Source organism: Dendrobates tinctorius, unplaced genomic scaffold, assembly GCF_039654945.1.
Source record: "Dendrobates tinctorius isolate UK_male_01 unplaced genomic scaffold, ASM3965494v1 ptg000035l, whole genome shotgun sequence".
Classification (NCBI taxonomy): Eukaryota; Metazoa; Chordata; class Amphibia; order Anura; family Dendrobatidae; genus Dendrobates; species Dendrobates tinctorius.
In genome coordinates, this window is record NW_027361703.1 from 26,118,047 (window position 1) to 26,135,872 (window position 17,826).

Here is a 17,826-nt window from a genome sequence, read left to right on the forward strand (position 1 = left end):
ACCCATCTCTTCAGGAAAGCCTACAGCCTGCAATGATCCCCGCTTCCTCCTCACCACTACTGGAGCTACCGCCTCACCATCAGTGGAGCTGCTGCAACCACCCAACCTACTGTCTCCTTCCCCACTATCCTTTAGCATGTAAGCCCGAAAGGGCAGGGTCCTCTCCCCTCTATATCAGTCTGTGATTGTTAGTTTGTTTACTGTAAGTGAAATACAGTACACAATGTATTGGGCACTACAATGTACTGGGCAGTACAATGGCATATTTGAAATTTTCATTCTGCAATATTCATTGCGCTTGACTCCATGGGTGTTTTCTAGAAACAAAATTGTCACTACACAGGTAAGTGATTCCCAGAAGGGTTTAATTTCCAAGACAGGGTTACTTGTGAGCTTTGCACTCTGCCTCAAAAGTAGTTCCCCATTACATGTAGAGTATTGGCACACTCAGGAGAAATTGTACAACAAACTGTGCATTCTATTCTTTCTTATTAGCGTTTTTAGAAAAATTAAAAACTTGAGGCTAAACATTTTAATTAAAATAATGAAATTATTTTTTCTTCACTGCCAAATGGCATAAAATTTTGAGATACATCTGTGGTGTCCATATGCTCACTGCACCCTGGATGAATTTGTTGAGTGTAGTTTGCAAAATGGGATCACTCTTGGGGGGTCAGCTTTTCTGTCATGTCAGGGGTTTTGCCAATGTGACATGGCACATGCAAACCAATCGTGCAAAATCTGAACTTCAATATAATGCTCCTTCCCTTCTGAGCTTTGCGCTGTGCCTCAAAAGTAGTTTTTCGACAACATATGGGATATTGGCAAACGCAGGAGAAATTATGTCCATTTTCTCTTATTAGAAAATTAAACACTTGGAGACAAAGCAACATTTTAGTGAAAAAAATTGTCACTTTTCATTCTCACAACCCCATGTCATACAATTCTGTGATTCACATGAGGGTTAATAATGTTCACTAAACCCCTGGATAAATTCCTTGAGAGGTGTAGTTTCCAAATTGGGTTCACTTGTAGAGGGTTTATACTGTTTTGGCATATCAGGGGCTCTTCAAATGTGACTGGGCATCCACAATCTATTCCTGCAAAAATTGGATCTTCAAAATTCAAGTAGCTCTCCTTCCCTTCCGTGTGCCCAAACAGTAGTTTGCGACCACAAATGAGGTATCATTGTACTCAGGAGAAATTGAACAACAAATTGTGTGGTTCAATTTCTCCAGCTACTCTTGTGAAATATCTGAGGCTAAAGCAAAATTTTTAGTAGAATTTTTTTTCATTTCCACAGCCCAATGTTATACAATTCTGTGAATCACCTGTAGGTTCAAGATGCTCACTGCATCCCTTGAAGAATTCTTTGATAGGTTTAGTTTCTAAAATGGGGTCACCTGTAAGGGTTTCTTTTGGCATGTCATGACCTCTTCAAATGCATCATGGTGACAGCAATCTGTTCCAGTCAAAATGGTGCTCCAAAATTCAAATGGTGCTTCTTCCCTCTTGAGCCCTGCTGTGGACCCACTACATATTGGGTATTGTCGTTCTCTGGAGAAATTGCACAACAAATTGTGTGGACCATTTTTTCTATCTGTTCTTGGGAAAATGAAAAATTTGCGGGTAAAGCAACATTTTTGTGGAAAAAAATAGAATTTTTAATTCCGTGAAGCACCTGTGGGTTCTAAATGGTTACCACACATCTTGTTGAATTCCTTGAGGGGTGTTGTTTCCAAAATGGTGTCAGTTGTGGAGGGTTTCTACTGCTTTGGTACCTCTGGGACAACATGGCATCCACAATATTCTAGCCAAAATTGAGCTACAAAATTCATATAGCGCCCCTTCCATTCTGAGCACGGCATTGTTGTACTAAGGAGAAACTGCTCAATATATTGTATGATCCATTTTTTTCCTGGTATGAAAAATGTGGTGCTAAAGTAACAAGTTTTTTCATTTTATGTTTCCACTTTGCTTTAATTCATGCGAAGCTCAAGGGTTAACAAATTTCCTCAATGTGGCTTTAAAGGGTGCAGTTAACTTGAAGGGTGCAGTTTATAAAATGGGCTCACTAATGGGCATTTTTTTTTTAACATATAGGCCTCCAAAAGTCACTTCAACAGTGAAATGGGCCCTAATAAAATAGGTTTTGAAAATTTTGTTGGAAAATTAAAAACTTTCTGCTAATCTTTTAAACCTTTTACATTTCTAACAAAAAAAATGTTAAAAAAATTATGCTGATGTAAAGTAGACATTTGGAAAGTGGTACTTATCAATGATTTTTATTGGCATGACTATCTGTTTTAAGGACATACAAATTGAAAGTTTGAAAATTGCACTTTATCACTTTTATCAACTTTCCAATTTTTTTGCCCGGGCATAGTAACTAACTGTGGTTAGTTATAACAAATTATAATGATTATATTACACATAAAAACATTTCACATATATTCAACACTAAAGATTTGCAACACAAATTAACTAAATGATTACCCAAGTATTGATAGTAGTTTATTTTGAACTCTTTCAAGAGCCTTTTGATAAACATTTTTTTTTTCCTTTCAGTGCAAAGATGAACAGATTTTTGGCAGTTCCAACTCTTGAACAGGCCATGTAAAGTTGACCATGAGAAAAGCATGGATACTGCAAATCAATCCCTACTACTTTCAAGGACCTGAGCCATGTTAATGGACATTGCAAATTGCCAGTTGGACTGGAAACTGGAGGCGTTTAAAAACAAAAGGCAAATCAGACGGAATGAGTGGAATTCTTGGAATGAAAATGTCATATCCTTTGTTACATCCTGTGGCTGAGCTGTGTATCTAATCCTATCCTGTGTGATACCGTCTGCTGAGCTGTGTATCTAATTCTATCCAGTGTGATACCGTCTGCTGAGCTGTGTATCTATTCCTATCCTGTGTGATACTGACTGCTGAACCATGTATCTAATACTCTCCTGTGTGATACTGTGTGCTGAGTCATGTATCTAATCCTAACCTGTTTGATACAGTATGCTGAGCCGTGTATCTAATCCTATCCTGTGTGATACTGTCTGCCAACCTGTGTATCTAATCCTATCCTTGTGATACTGACTGCTGAACTTTGTATCTATTCCTATCCTGTTTGGTACTGTCTGCTGAGCCGCGTATTTAATCATATCCTGTGTGAAACTGTCTGCTGACCTGTGTATCTAATCCTATCCTTGTGATACTGACTGATGAACTGTGTATCTAATCCTATCCTGTATGATAATGACTGTTGAGCTGTGTATCTAATCTTCTCCTGTGTGATACTGTCTGCTGAGCTGTGTATCTAATCCTATCCTGTTTTACTGTCTGCTGAGCAGTGTGTCTAATCCTATCCTGTGTGATACAGTATGCTGAGCTGTGTATCTAATCCTATCCTTGTGATACTGACTGCTGAACTTTGTATCTATTCCTATCCTGTTTGGTACTGTCTGCTGAGCCGCGTATTTAATCATATCCTGTGTGAAACTGTCTGCTGACCTGTGTATCTAATCCTATCCTTGTGATACTGACTGATGAACTGTGTATCTAATCCTATCCTGTATGATAATGACTGTTGAGCTGTGTATCTAATCTTCTCCTGTGTTATACTGTCTGCTGAGCTGTGTATCTAATCCTATCCTGTTTTACTGTCTGCTGAGCAGTGTGTCTAATCCTATCCTGTGTGATACAGTATGCTGAGCTGTGTATCTAATCCTATCCTGTGTGATACAGTCTGCTGAGCTTTGTATCTAATCCTATCCTGTGTGATACTGAGCTCCCCCTGCAGTCTGTGTCAGAGGGTGGTCCGTGTCGGCACGGCAATAAATTGTGTTATTTCCAGCTTTACAGAAGGACAATAACACCATAGAAATGATAAGAATAAAAGGCCTCAGTTAGCACAGCTGTCTACAAGGAAAGCTGTTGCTCACAGCAACCAATCACAGCTCAGCTTTCATCTTTTAAACAGCTCTGGTGAAATTAAAGATGCTTAGCGATTGGTTGCAAGGAAAACTGTGGCTTATAGCAAACAATCACAGCTCAGCTTTCATCTTTTAAGTAGCTCTGATGAAATGAAAGCTGCTTGGTGATTATGTAGAGTGGGCGTGGCTTGATACAAACACATATATACACTCAGTTTTATATATATAAAGTACAATTTGTTACAAAAAAATTCATATATTTTTCACTATTACCTTAGTGATCTTCAACTTGTATAAATGATATTCTGTCCGTTCTGTTGGTTAAAATTAGGTATAGAAGTGCCCTTTCTTGTTGGGTCCCACAGTAGTTGTGAAACCTGCAGGTTTCTGCTTCCCGATTTATATCATGGTAGTTGACGTCACCTATAATAATTACTCCTCCCTGATTTGCTACCTCATCTATTTGCTTTATGGGGATATTTTCTGCTGCTTCCATTAGGGTCTGTGCACATGTTGCGGACTCTGCTGCGGATCTGCAGCGGATTTGGCCCTGCGGATCCGGAGCAGATTCTCCTGTGTTGTACAGTACCATTCTTACCTATGTAAAATAAAAAACGCTGTGCACGTGCTGCGGAAAAATCCGCAGCAGATACACTGCGGGTTCATTTCCGCAGCATGCCAATTCTTTATGTGGAATCCGCAACGTTTTACACCTGCTCCATTATAGGAATCTGCAGGTGTAAAAACGCAGGTGAAATCCGCACAAAATCTGCAGAAAATCAACAGGAAATCTGCACTAAATCCGCAGGTAAAACGCAGGTCATGTTACCTGCGGATTTACCAAAATCCGCAGCACAATCCGCAATGTGTGCACATACCCTTATACTCGGAGACTTATAACATGTCCTAAATCAGTATTTTATTATTCTATTATTTCAAACACTGTTTTTCTGTGATTCCTTTGCATCCCCGTTCATACTGCACCCACACACACACAAATGATACACCATTTGAAAGGTAAACTTGTACCTTTCAGCAAGAAAATAGCCAAACAAACCACACATCCATGATTTGATCACAAAATACAGTTTGAACATTAATTTTCATGAACCTGCAGTAAAAAAAAAAAAAAGACCTGCAGGTGGCACCACAGTACCCCAAAGCACACTACCAACATTTGTAAACATGCACTGCTTTTTCGCTCATTACTTCGCCCCACACACACGATACACCATTTGAAAGGTAAATTTGCTCCCTTCAGCAAGAAAACAGCCAAACAAACCACACATTCACTAAATACAGTTTATACATTCATTTTCATAAACCTGCAGAAAGACACAATGACCTACAAGTGGCACCTCAACCGGAAAACATTTTTTGGCCTCTACTAATCAAAACAATTTATTGTATTACCAATCTACATATATAAATACCTGTCTGTGTTCATTAGCTCATGAAATACATTTACATTTGACCAGCTTGCTTTTGCTGAAATTGCGCCCCCAACGACCAATGTGCAAAAATTTTGCACGGGACAAGCTAGTTATCCTTTATTTCTCCCTCACCTTATCTCCACTTAAGACTCTATATTTTAATTTGCCTCACATATACTGTCAGGCAGGACAGTGGCAGACACACACTGAAGATGGCCTCTGTCCAAGAGGAGTGCATGGGTCCTTTTATTGGTTTATGACTGAAGCTGCTTTAGAGGTTGAAGTAGGACTCTTTACTTCTTGGGCCTCTGTGCGGTTGTACAGATGGCACCAATAGTATGCCTGCCCCTGACGCAGGATGGCTTTTATGGAGGATAAAGAAACCCCTCTCCCGCACTTATTTGTACAGTCCTTACTTGAATAGACTATAGACCTGTAAATTAAATGGGTTTTATGGGACGTTTATGGAGGCTAAAAAGTGGCAGGTAGTTGCTGACTGCAGTGGCACGTAAATGTCTGGGTACCCTTGGTCAAAATTACTATTATTGTGAACAGTTAAGCAATTTGAAGAAGACATTTTCTCTAGAAGGGCAAAAGTTAAAGATGACACATTTCCTTTGTATTTTAGGCAAAAAAAAAAAAAAAAAAATATATATATATATATATATATATATATATATATATATACAGTGCCTACAAGTAGTATTCAACCCCCTGCAGATTTAGCAGGTTTACACATTCGGAAATAACTTGGCATTGTGACATTTGGACTGTAGATCAGCCTGGAAGTGTGAAATGCACTGCAGCTAAAAAGAATGTTATTTCTTTGTGTAATTTTTTTTTAAATTGTGAAAAGTTTATTCAGGGGGTCATTTATTATTCAACCCCTCAAACCACCAGAATTCTGTTTGGTTCCCCTAAAGTATTAAGAAGTATTTCAGGCACAAAGAACAATGAGCTTCACATGTTTGGATTAATTATCTTTTTCCAGCCTTTTCTGACTATTTAAGACCCTCCCCAAACTTGTGAACAGCACTCATACATGGTCAACATGGGAAAGACAAAGGAGCATTCCAAGGCCATCAGAGACAAGATCGTGGAGGGTCACAAGGCTGGCAAGGGGTACAAAACCATTTCCAAGGAGTTGGGCCTACCTGTCTCCACTGTTGGGAGCATCATCCGGAAGTGGAAGGCTTATGGAACTACTGTTGGCCTTCCACGGCCTGGACAGCCTTTGAAAGTTTCCTCCCGTGCCGAGGCCAGGCTTGTCCGAAGAGTCAAGGCTAACCCAAGGACAACAAGGAAGGAGCTCCGGGAAGATCTCATGGCAGTGGGGACATTGGTTTCAGTCAATACCATAAGTAACGTACTCCACCGCAATGGTCTCCGTTCCAGACGAGCCCGTAAGGTACCTTTTACTTTCAAAGCGTCATGTCAAGGCTCATCTACAGTTTGCCCATGATCACTTGGAGGACTCTGAGACAGACTGGTTCAAGGTTCTCTGGTCTGATGAGACCAAGATTGAGATCTTTGGTGCCAACCACACACGCGACGTTTGGAGACTGGATGGCACTGCATACGACCCCAAGAATACCATCCCTACAGTCAAGCATGGTGGTGGCAGCATCATGCTGTGGGGCTGTTTCTCAGCCAAGGGGCCTGGCCATCTGGTCCGCATCCATGGGAAGATGGATAGCACAGCCTACCTGGCGATTTTGGCCAAGAACCTCCGCTCCTCCATCAAGGATCTTAAGATGGGTCGTCATTTCATCTTCCAACAAGACAACGACCCAAAGCACACAGCCAAGAAAACCAAGGCCTGGTTCAAGAGGGAAAAAATCAAGGTGTTGGAGTGGCCTAGTCAGTCTCCTGACCTTAACCCAATTGAAAACTTGTGGAAGGAGCTCAAGATTAAAGTCCACATGAGACACCCAAAGAAGCTAGATAACTTGGAGAAGATCTGCATGGAGGAGTGGGCCAAGATAACTCCAGAGACCTGTGCCGGCCTGATCAGGTCTTATAAAAGACGATTATTAGCTGTAATTGCAAACAAGGGTTATTCCACAAAATATTAAACCTAGGGGTTGAATAATAATTGACCCACACTTTTATGTTTAAAATTTATTATTTATTAAAATTTAACTGAGCAACATAACTCTTTGGTTTGTAAGATTTATGCATCTGTTAATAAATCCTGCTCTTGTGTGAAGTTTGAAGGCTCTAACTTATTTGCATCTTATCAAACCTGCTAAATCTGCAGGGGGTTGAATACTACTTGTAGGCACTGTATATATATATATATAGTATATATATTTATCTTACATTTTAAAAGTTACAAAAAGGAAAGTGGGCCAATGAAAACATTTGGGCACCCTGCATGGTTAGTAATTAGTAGCACCTCCTTTGCAAGCATCACATCTTGAACACACTTTTTGTAGCCAGCCAAGTGTTTCAATTCTTGCTTGAGAAATTTTCAACCTTTCTTTCTTGGAAAATTCTTCCAGTTCTGTGAGATTCCTGGGTCGTCTTGCTATTTTGTGGTCTAGCCACAGATTTTCATTGATGTTCAGATCAGGGGAATGTGAGGGCCATTGTAAAACCTTCAGCTTGCACTTTTTGAGATAGCCTATTGTGGATTTTGACATGTGACACTGGAAAACTAAACGTACATCACTTTAGTAAATTTTGGGTATACTATATATAGGTCAAGGCCTACCAGGGACAGCTGACGAGGAGCGGGAGCGCCAACTATGTTTATATGGTTTTCAGTTTTAGGGACATTATTACATTCATTCATGTACACCTATCTTTCTTTGGTAGACCACATAAGAAAGCTGGAATTTTTTAAAGTGTCAGTCTGTGATTCACATTAGTCTAGCATCATATTGTACATTCCATTGTGGCACATTTAGGTATTTAGATATCGGACCCACCTACAACAGACAGGTTAGGGCGTACCAAGGTCAGCCAATGAGTAGCAGAGTCGCCATTCTCATTTGTCTAGGGTGCCAACCTCTGCGGCTTAGGTAGGTGACATTATTAAGGAAAATTGTCATCCTTTTTTTTCCTTGAAACATCAAGCCCAAAAATTGATTTGGTTGGATCACTTATCCAGAGACATCTTCACACCGAGTAAGATGTTTCTGTACCGTATTTTAATTGCATTTTGTATGTTGTCACTATTTAGGTAATTTCAATGAATATAAAATAAAATTTGTTTTTAGGGGAACTAATGTTAAATGTTTGATATCCTAACATAAGATTGTTATTGATAAACTTGTATTGTCTTCCACTTTGCTCTGTCGACTGTGGAGCACTGCCGATGTCATGCCGATAGCCGGCTTTTCGCAACCTAACTGTGGGTAGCCAGCTGTCACTCAGGATATCTGCGGTCACCCACCATTACAGAGCAGAACTGAAGAGTTGCTCTGGTGACGAGAATTGAAATGAAGTAAGGAAATCATTGTCTGAGCCGCCAGAGATTGTCCCTGTGCAAGAGAAGCAGGTAGGTAGCAATTACCTGCCTGTTAGTTCTTAGCCCTATACACAAAAACAGTAAAAGTCATGAATAACCCGCTTAACAGCCCAGTCATAGCTGTCATCCAGCCACATCTTTGTTATCCCCATTATATCATAATTCTCTTCGAACAATATTCATTCTTATTTGTCCATTTTGTTAGTATACATGCACTTAAGTATCTCTATTCCTATTCTCTGTATTAACTGCTCTAACCCTTCCTTCCATGCCACCCCCACTTTCATAACTTATATCCAGGTGACTATCTACTCTTATCTCCCTCTCTGATACAGTAATTCTCCCCCCCACCCTCTTTCTTTAGTTTAAACACTCCTCCAACCTTCAAGCCAATTTTCTTCCCCAGCACAGCTGACACTCTACACTTTGAGGTGTAGCTCTTCCCAAACATAGATCCTCTAGTCAACAAAGATGGTGGCCCAGTTCTGTAGGAACCAGAAAACCCTCCTTCCTGTACCAATTCCTGAACTGCTTATTCATCTCTGTAATTTCTTCTGCCTCTATGACGTGGCACGTGTAGCATTTAAGAGAATACATCCTTTGAAGTCCTTGCCTTGAGCTTATGGTCTAAAACCCTGAAATCATTTTAAAGGACCCTTTACCTACCTCTATCTTCATCATTGATATCAATGTGCCTTCATGACCGCTTGGTCCTCACCATCCCAGTAATCTGTCAATCCAATCTGTGATGTTTTGAATTTGAGCGCCAAGACGACAACACACTGTTTGACAATCTGGGTCTTTATGACGGATTGCCCTGTTTGTTTTCCTAATTGAATACCACACTACAAGTACTTATCTGACCTGCCCTGCATTCCCATTTGCCTCGTAACTGGAGCAGACACTTCCACCCTGGCTTTCAGAGGACATGTTTTGCTGCAGCAGTGCTATCCCTCTACTGACACTGTGGTGTGCCAGATCAGGACTAGCTTCCCTGACACTTTTCCCTCTACCCTTCCTTCTATCACTCAACTAGCTACCTCATTGTCCTGCAGCTCCATGTTACCATCCTCTCCAACATCAAGCCCAGTTAACACCTGCTCAGTGAGCAGCAAACTCCTTTCCATGTTGTCAGTGCATCTGAGCATGCATAGCAGTATGCACCATCTAACAGCTGTTCAAAGATAGCATACATGCAACAATATGTACACTGGATAGCATTATAAATCGTAGAGCCTCGTTTTTCTACTGGAGATGGCACAGATAACAAACAAGAATATGTACTGATAAAATCAGTAAATAAATACACGTCACTCTCTTCTAAACTACTTAAATCCAAAGTCATTGAATCTCTAGTCACACAGTTGAGATAAAAAGATACTCACTTGCCTTTCCAGTCGCTTTTCAAGATGCTTTCTTTTCCTTGGCTGCAATACAACCTGCATCTTGCCGCTCTGTTTGCAAAGCATGGCAAGCCTCCTAAAACTGCTATTTAAAATTACTTAATTGGGTACTTACACCTATAATTCATTACCTTTGCAACACCCTAAAAACTCATAACTCTGGTAAACCTCATTGATATCTTACAATATATCTATTTAGTACAATGTGCTTAACCATTTAGATATACAGTAGCTACAATAAACAAGCATAACTACAGTAAGGTACAACACTGCAGTGACCTGAACATAAAAAAGTACATTTAAAGTGTTAGGTAGATATGAACCCAACAATGCACACAGGTATTTGGAACAAAACACTCGCAAGCTTGATCACTTGCTTTTTCCAATGCTTTTTTTTTACCTTAACGGCAATACAACCTGCAACTCACTCTTCTGTTGAAACACTTGTTCATTGATCGGTTCATGTAAACATGACATTGATCACCTAATGAAAGATCAAAACACCCATTCAATGTGTGATTGTATTATTCATGTCGGAATAAAAATCATTGTCATTGACAGAGCATCAACCTATGTAAACAGGAGATGTGCCTCCGATAACAATGATACTGAACAGAAAGATCATATTAGCAATCATTCTGAGTGCTTAAATTTTTGGTCGGCCTGCATGAATAGGTTGTTTAACAAACTTCAATTAGCTTGCATTTACTTGATCATCATCATTAGTCTGCTTTCAGACACTATTATCATTGTTATCAACAGAAACAATGTGGAAAAAGATGGTGATTGCTTGCATTCAGCTGTGTGTATAAATATGGAACAAGTACAAAACAGTACTGGAAGGTTATAAGAACAAATCATACAGGAAGACTAAGGGTATGTGCACACGTTGCAGATTTGCCTGCAGAATTTTCTGCACGGAATCTGCATCTCTTAGCAGAAAACGCAGGTAAAAATCCACCTTTTTTTTCTGGATTTTGTGCCTTTTTTGTGCTGATTGCAGATTGGCATGCATTTTTAGCCCTGCGGATTTCATTAATGGAATGGGTGTAAGAACGCATGCGGATCCGCAAAAAGAATTGACATGCTGCAGAAAATAAACCTCTGCAGATTCTGTGTGGAATTTTCCACAGCATGTACACAGCTTATTTTTTCCTATTTAATTACATTGGTTGGTCACACACTTGCAAATCTGCTGCGGTTCCGCAGCAAATCCGCAACGTGTGCACATACCCTAAAGCAGTGTTTCTCAACTCTAGTCCTCAAGACCCACCAACAGGTCAAGTTTTCAGGATATCCTTAGCATTGCACAGGTGATTTCAACACCTGCTCAAGCATTAATTCCATCACCTGTGCAATACTAAGGAAATCCTGAAAACATGACCTGTTGGTGGGCCTCTGACCGGTGAATTATTTTGCCAAAACAAAATGATTAGCTGTCTAGAATCAGATATGCCAGAATCATGTTAGGAGGATCCCACACACATTAGATTGTCATCGATCATATTGGCAGTTTTGGCCTATATATTCTAATATGCATGGGTGACTCAAGGAAGAACTATATGAAAACCGCACAGTAAGCTGGAATTAAATATATATTAACAAAGTCAATTGAAAACCACAAAAAAAACACTTGTAAGAAAAAAAGTTAACAATGAGCTACAAAGAAGCAATCATGGAGTCTGGTTGATAAAATTAAAGTGGTGTTCAGTAATAAATCACAAACAAACATTGATCAAGAACAATAAACCATACTTGCTTAAAAAAAACCCCAAAATTTACCCCACTCATTTACAATATATGACTATGTGCAAAATAAAAGGCCATGGAAGATGCAATTATTACCTCAAAACTCAGAGAACACTAGTACAGTGTTCCAAAATTTTGGACACTTTTCTCATAGAAAATAAGCAAAACACATGACCTATCAACACCTTGAGCCCAAACATAAAAGTGATCTAAACTGAGAACCCCAATGCTAAATAGGCATTGGATGTTTTTACATGATAGAGCCCTGCTCAAGAAGTTGACAAGAGAAAAGGAGTGGAGAACTAGCAATGCAATTTTTGATATTTATAGAAAATATTTTTGTGATTATGAATTAATTTGTATGGATGACAATGCATCAAATGTACAGCTAAGAATATTAAAGTGTTGCTTCTAGAAAGGTAAACCAAATAGTATGGTCAGCAAACAGTCGGAATATCAAATTTTTCAAAAAAATTAATGGTGGAAATGGAAGAAATTGGTGCACTATATAGCTAAATCCTGCAAAGTTGGTCTATCAAATGCTCCTTGAGAAAGCAATAACTAACTAGATGAAGAATATTGTTTATTAGTAGTGATGAGCGAGTATACTTGTTGCTCGGGTCTCCAGAAGCATGTTCGGGTGATCTCCGAGTATTTTGGTGTGCTCGGAGATTTAGTTTTCGTCGTCTCAGCTGCATGATTTGCGACTTGTAGACAGGCTGAATACATGTGGGATTCCTTAACAAACAGGCATCAATAAAGCCATATAGGGTATGTTTACACATGGCGTATATGCAGCGCTTTGGACACAGCTCTGCCCAAAGCGCTGCCGGCTTTTGTACTTGTGGTGATTCCGCATGTGTTCATTGAACACATGCGGAATCACTGCATCCTATACATAGACTGTGTAATTTATCTTGCAGTGAGCGTCTCCGCAAGATAAATAGACATTCCCGCAGTCTATAAAGACCCGCCGCATGTGCTTATACACAGGTCTGCCACCTGTGTCTTTGAACGCATAGTGGAGATGGGATTTAATAAATTCCCCTCCACTGTGCTGTAACATCTGGCCACTGTGTATTGTACTCCGCGGCTGCACGCAGCGTCCAATCCGCAGCATTTCCTGACCATGGAAACATACCCATAAAGTGGCAATACAGAGTTGACAGCTTGACTTAAACCTTGACTGGATAGATTTCATTAGCATAAGGTTCCAAGTAAAAATTACAAAATTAGGGAGCTAGTGAGGACACTTTTGGAGATTTCACAATGAGAACTATCAAGTAGCAGTAGTCACAAATTTTCTGTTCTGAGAAGATCCCAATAAACTTTCTATTCATTCATACGCAAAAATATTTTTATCAGGTCAGCATAGCATTAATTAATAGAGGAATGGTATGTTATCAATCAAATCTGAATTGGTTGTTGCTCTTTACCTATTATGTTGGCCATAGGCATTAGATAGCTGTCAGACGAACGATGGTTAAGCCGACACCCCCCTACACAGAAGCGCTCGCTCGGCCAAACACTCATGTGTTCTCTATGGGTGAGCTACCGGTTGACATGTCGGCAGGTGGCTTATATCGGGAAGAACGATGTGATCGGCAAATTGAAATCGACCATGTGCGATCAACAACTCTCCTTTCCATCATTTAGCCGACACCTTCAAACACATTAGACTGACAACCGAACCTGTCGATAAAAGTGGGTTCAGTTGTCTTTAATGTGAATGGGAGCGCTTAGTGCATAATATATAAACATTTGAATGTAGTTGAGACTGCAACGTAATTGACAAGTGATCTGTAAGCAGTAAAACAATAAACCCAGCAGCAGCAATAGAAGGTGGTGTGGAAACACATTAAATAAGGAAATCTACAGCCTGCCTAATCTATATATATACACAAGGATACTTGGTTACTAAACAAACACCATAAAAAAGGCACTAGAAACAAAAAAATGCTAGAGATTTGGAGCACTGTAATTGTAATGTACATTATCAAGCTTTAATCTTTATGATAGTCGGCTTCTAAACTTTATCTACAACAACCCTTTTAATTAAGTTCTCGACCAGCAGCGATTTGCACACAATTATGGTGTAATTTAATGGAAATTATTTCTGAAACTGATACATAGTTAACAAGAAACCCTGATAAGTGATTTATGAATAGATATTGATTTGATTTTAATCTGACAGAATTTGCATGATGATTTCTCAAAAACAGTAGAAACACAAAGCACCTGTAAAGCTCACCGATTCCTAACAGATACAGATCCCACTTATTTGCCATAGGAGACTTTAAAACATTTACGTGCCCAATATAATTGCTGACCATTGCAGATGTCAGATTTTAAATTAAATTATCTGTAAGTCTATGGCCTGCTGGGGCACCTTTCAACGCCAATTTGGGATACTAGCTTTACGACTGATGTAAGTATTTAAAATAAACTAATTATATTCTGATTATGTGTGTTATACACAGAGCCTGACAGAATTTGGAAAACTGGATTATTATAAAAGTCAGCAAATAATAATGCAACTTCTGAAAGGCATAATTTTCCACTAACAGCCACAAAATATATTCTTACATAAAGTTAATTACATACTACTGAGCAGATCAGTAAACTGGACGTGCGATGCATTAAATTTTATTTCATTCTAAACTGCTGTACTTTTCCAGTAAAGAATGTAAAAACTATAAATGTGTACCATATAGTTTATGATTGTCCTAATACTTTATCTCTGAATTATTTGACAACTGTAAAAAAAACACAATGTAATCAATTATTGACAGTATTAGCAAATTGCTAAAGTTTGTATAAGAATAGAAGAAATAGAATAATGAAATTAAGTGAATTAAAAGCATTCTTAAAATCAATTATATCTAGATTATATCTTTACTGAAAGTGAAGTTCAAAGTTAAGGAATTTTTATAAGCTAACAGAGAAGAACTGAAAAAGTCAATTATCCGCTATGAGGTCAATATTCTCGCTATTCAGTCTTATCATTTGCATTTAACATTTAAAAATATGGTACATTAGCTAAGTACACAAGTATGTGTGTGTTGAAAAAGCATACTAACAAATACCAGTTCTTGCAAATATAACAAATGACTTGAAAAATTCTAAAGTCATGTTAGGTCACTAACAATTCACTGGCTGTCTTATTACACAGTGTTATTTCCAATGACAGCAAAGAAGCTGCAGGTAGACTTCGAAAAAAAGAAAAGAAGAGACTGGAGGAAAACGTAAGCAAAAAATAAATGAGTAAAAATCAGTATGCAGTGTACACTCTGGAAGCATATCATTATAGACAAGTCTTAAAAGGGAGATTACATCATCTCTACCCAGATGTTCTCTATTAGCAAAGAAAGTTTAGAAAGGCACCTTAAAAGTCAAATACATTGCCTTATGAGTTCACCTAAAAGAAGGATTTCTGAGTGTGGGGTCCTACGTATCTTTTAATATTTATACTCTATTATCTTATTTTTTTTAATATTAATCCAGTCAATTAAACCATTAAGCTACTCATATTTTTCATTAAGTCAGAATATTCCATATAAAGGATGTATGGAGTCTTCAACATCAATCAGTTAATTAGTGATAGGCATGGCTTGATAAGCTATATCAGTCAAAGGAAATCAAGCTATCAGTATAGTGGCATTTAAATAAAAACCCAAAACAATACATCTCTCTCTCTTCTTTTTGCCAGCCCTAAACAATATTTTAAAAATCAGAACACATTTATCCCTGATTTGAAATAGGAATCCATCTTTAAAATGTCTCAAATGTATATTAACGGCCAATAGGCATGCTTAAGAGAGTGCGTATGATGATGATGCAGTGGAAAAAATGGTAACAGTTCATGTTGGGTCGTAAATTTGGAAATGATTCAGAATTTTTTGATAATATGTGTATCACTGGTAAAAGTAATTTGACCCTTTCAGTATATAGAGCAATTCTTTTAACCAGTTGTATACCATAGGATAACATCTGCTGATCAATAACAGCACCATTGCACGACAAGTTGTGATGTCTATTTCATTAGCAATGGAAGAATTAGACGGCGCTATATTTGGGCAGCTAGAAGAGATTATTATAGCACTATCTGGTTAAGACTAAATCATCATTAAAATGCTGAGCTCCCCTGCATATTCCAGATTTCACCAGATAAATCACACTGCTCGGCTGATATACATGCCAAAAGAAAGTAGAAGCTTAAAGGGACAAGTAATATGTATGTTCTCAAGGGGTAAAAAATATAGAAAATATTTTAATTAAAAAAACAACATATGTCAAAAAGCTTGAACGCATGTTACAAGTATTCACCCACACGCACCTGACCAAAAGATGAATACGATTACAACTGAACATTTTATGACCATAAGCTAGAAATTAGACATACTGTACAGCTGCTATGAAACCAAATTAACTAGTGTGTTACCAGACAGAGAAGACCAGTGAGTGGATCATATTTTCAATTTGATGAAGAAAAAAAATCTCCCTACACAACAAAATATACCCTTTATTAATTATACTACTATATCATACAAAGAAACAGTTAAAAACAGAACTAAAGACTTACCACCATGAAGTAGTTGCTTCAGGTGTGACAAACAGCAAGATGACAGAAGCAACAAACCAGATGTCCAGGAACAAGGTGCTCATATTAAAAATCCCTCACTGCATATCAATATTAGCACAGAAAATCCCATTAGAGACAAAAAGAAAAAAAGGTTAAGAAGGTTACTATTTCAGGACTGAACATAGGAAATAAGTCTTGTAAGGTATCTGAAGCCTACAGTTCTTTGTCAGGCTCGGATCAACTACTGTAATATGAAATTAAAAACTACGGCTAAAAAAAAAAAATGACTTGGAACATTCTCAAATGACTTCAGCTCCGTCTCGGAATTAAATGGTTAGTGGGGAAGAGAGCGAGAGGTAAGCTTATTTCATCTCTCCTGAGCAGTGGAAGGACCGTTCTGGAGCTGATGGACGTTGCCTGCAGAATGGGTGGGTGTATTACACTGATGGATAGAATGATGTCAAAAGACAAGAGAGGTTAGAGAAGGGAGGGCTGCAAAGGACACCTCTGATTGACAATAAAACCCTGAAGTCACCTCTCAGCATCCTGAAACCCAAACAGGATCCGGTCAAACAAAAGTGTATGAAAATACGATATTAATATGATCCATGTGTCCCCCTGCTTTAAACTGTAGTCCAGAAAGCTGACAATGTATCCTAAGCTGTGTTTTCACTGTTTCGCATTCCTCCTTGTGTCAAAGTCACAGAAAAATAGAGAAGCAACTTGTGAAACCGTATTGTAATTAAAGTGCACTCCTTTTATGCTGCAAATGTGACTGCAGAGCCAAGTAGCGACTAATTAAATTCAAGATCGTTGGTAACATTGCTAGGACTTTGAGATCATTTTCTTGTGCTGTGCATTTGCCACACTCTTATGATATTCATCATGGTCACAAATTAATGCAGAGTACTCTAGCTAAGAAGAAAATGCATTCCGCCATTTAACATGAAATGCTCCAAAACATACATAAGCTATAGCACTAAGATCTATTAGTAAATGGGTCCCAAACAGAATCAAATCTAAAAATTGTGTTTAATGGTAATGTACTACAAAACTCAACAAAAGAAAGACAAGGAAAAATAAATGACTTACATGAACACGGGTCAAAAGGAATGTTTCTTTCAAGGTCAAAAACATCAGATAATAGGTGTTACAGAAAAATGTGATAACGTGAGACATGAAACACTGGCCTAAACATCTTTATAATGTAAACATATATTTGGTGACTTCCAAGCTGTATATGGTTTTCTGAC

The 17,826-nt window shown here is 38.4% G+C and overlaps 1 protein-coding gene across 1 annotated transcript in view; it reads right to left on the reverse strand.

Moving 5' to 3' along the window:
• The window catches only part of WNT2 (Wnt family member 2), a 180,947-nt gene extending 164,025 nt beyond the window's left edge, over window positions 1–16,922 (reverse strand). Inside the window, 2 exon segments of the mRNA XM_073573351.1 lie at window positions 16,574–16,664; window positions 16,667–16,922. Of these exon segments, the coding sequence (XP_073429452.1) occupies window positions 16,574–16,664; window positions 16,667–16,703 (128 nt within the window). The 5' untranslated portion in view covers window positions 16,704–16,922.
• Window positions 16,923–17,826: the final 904 nt, after the last annotated feature.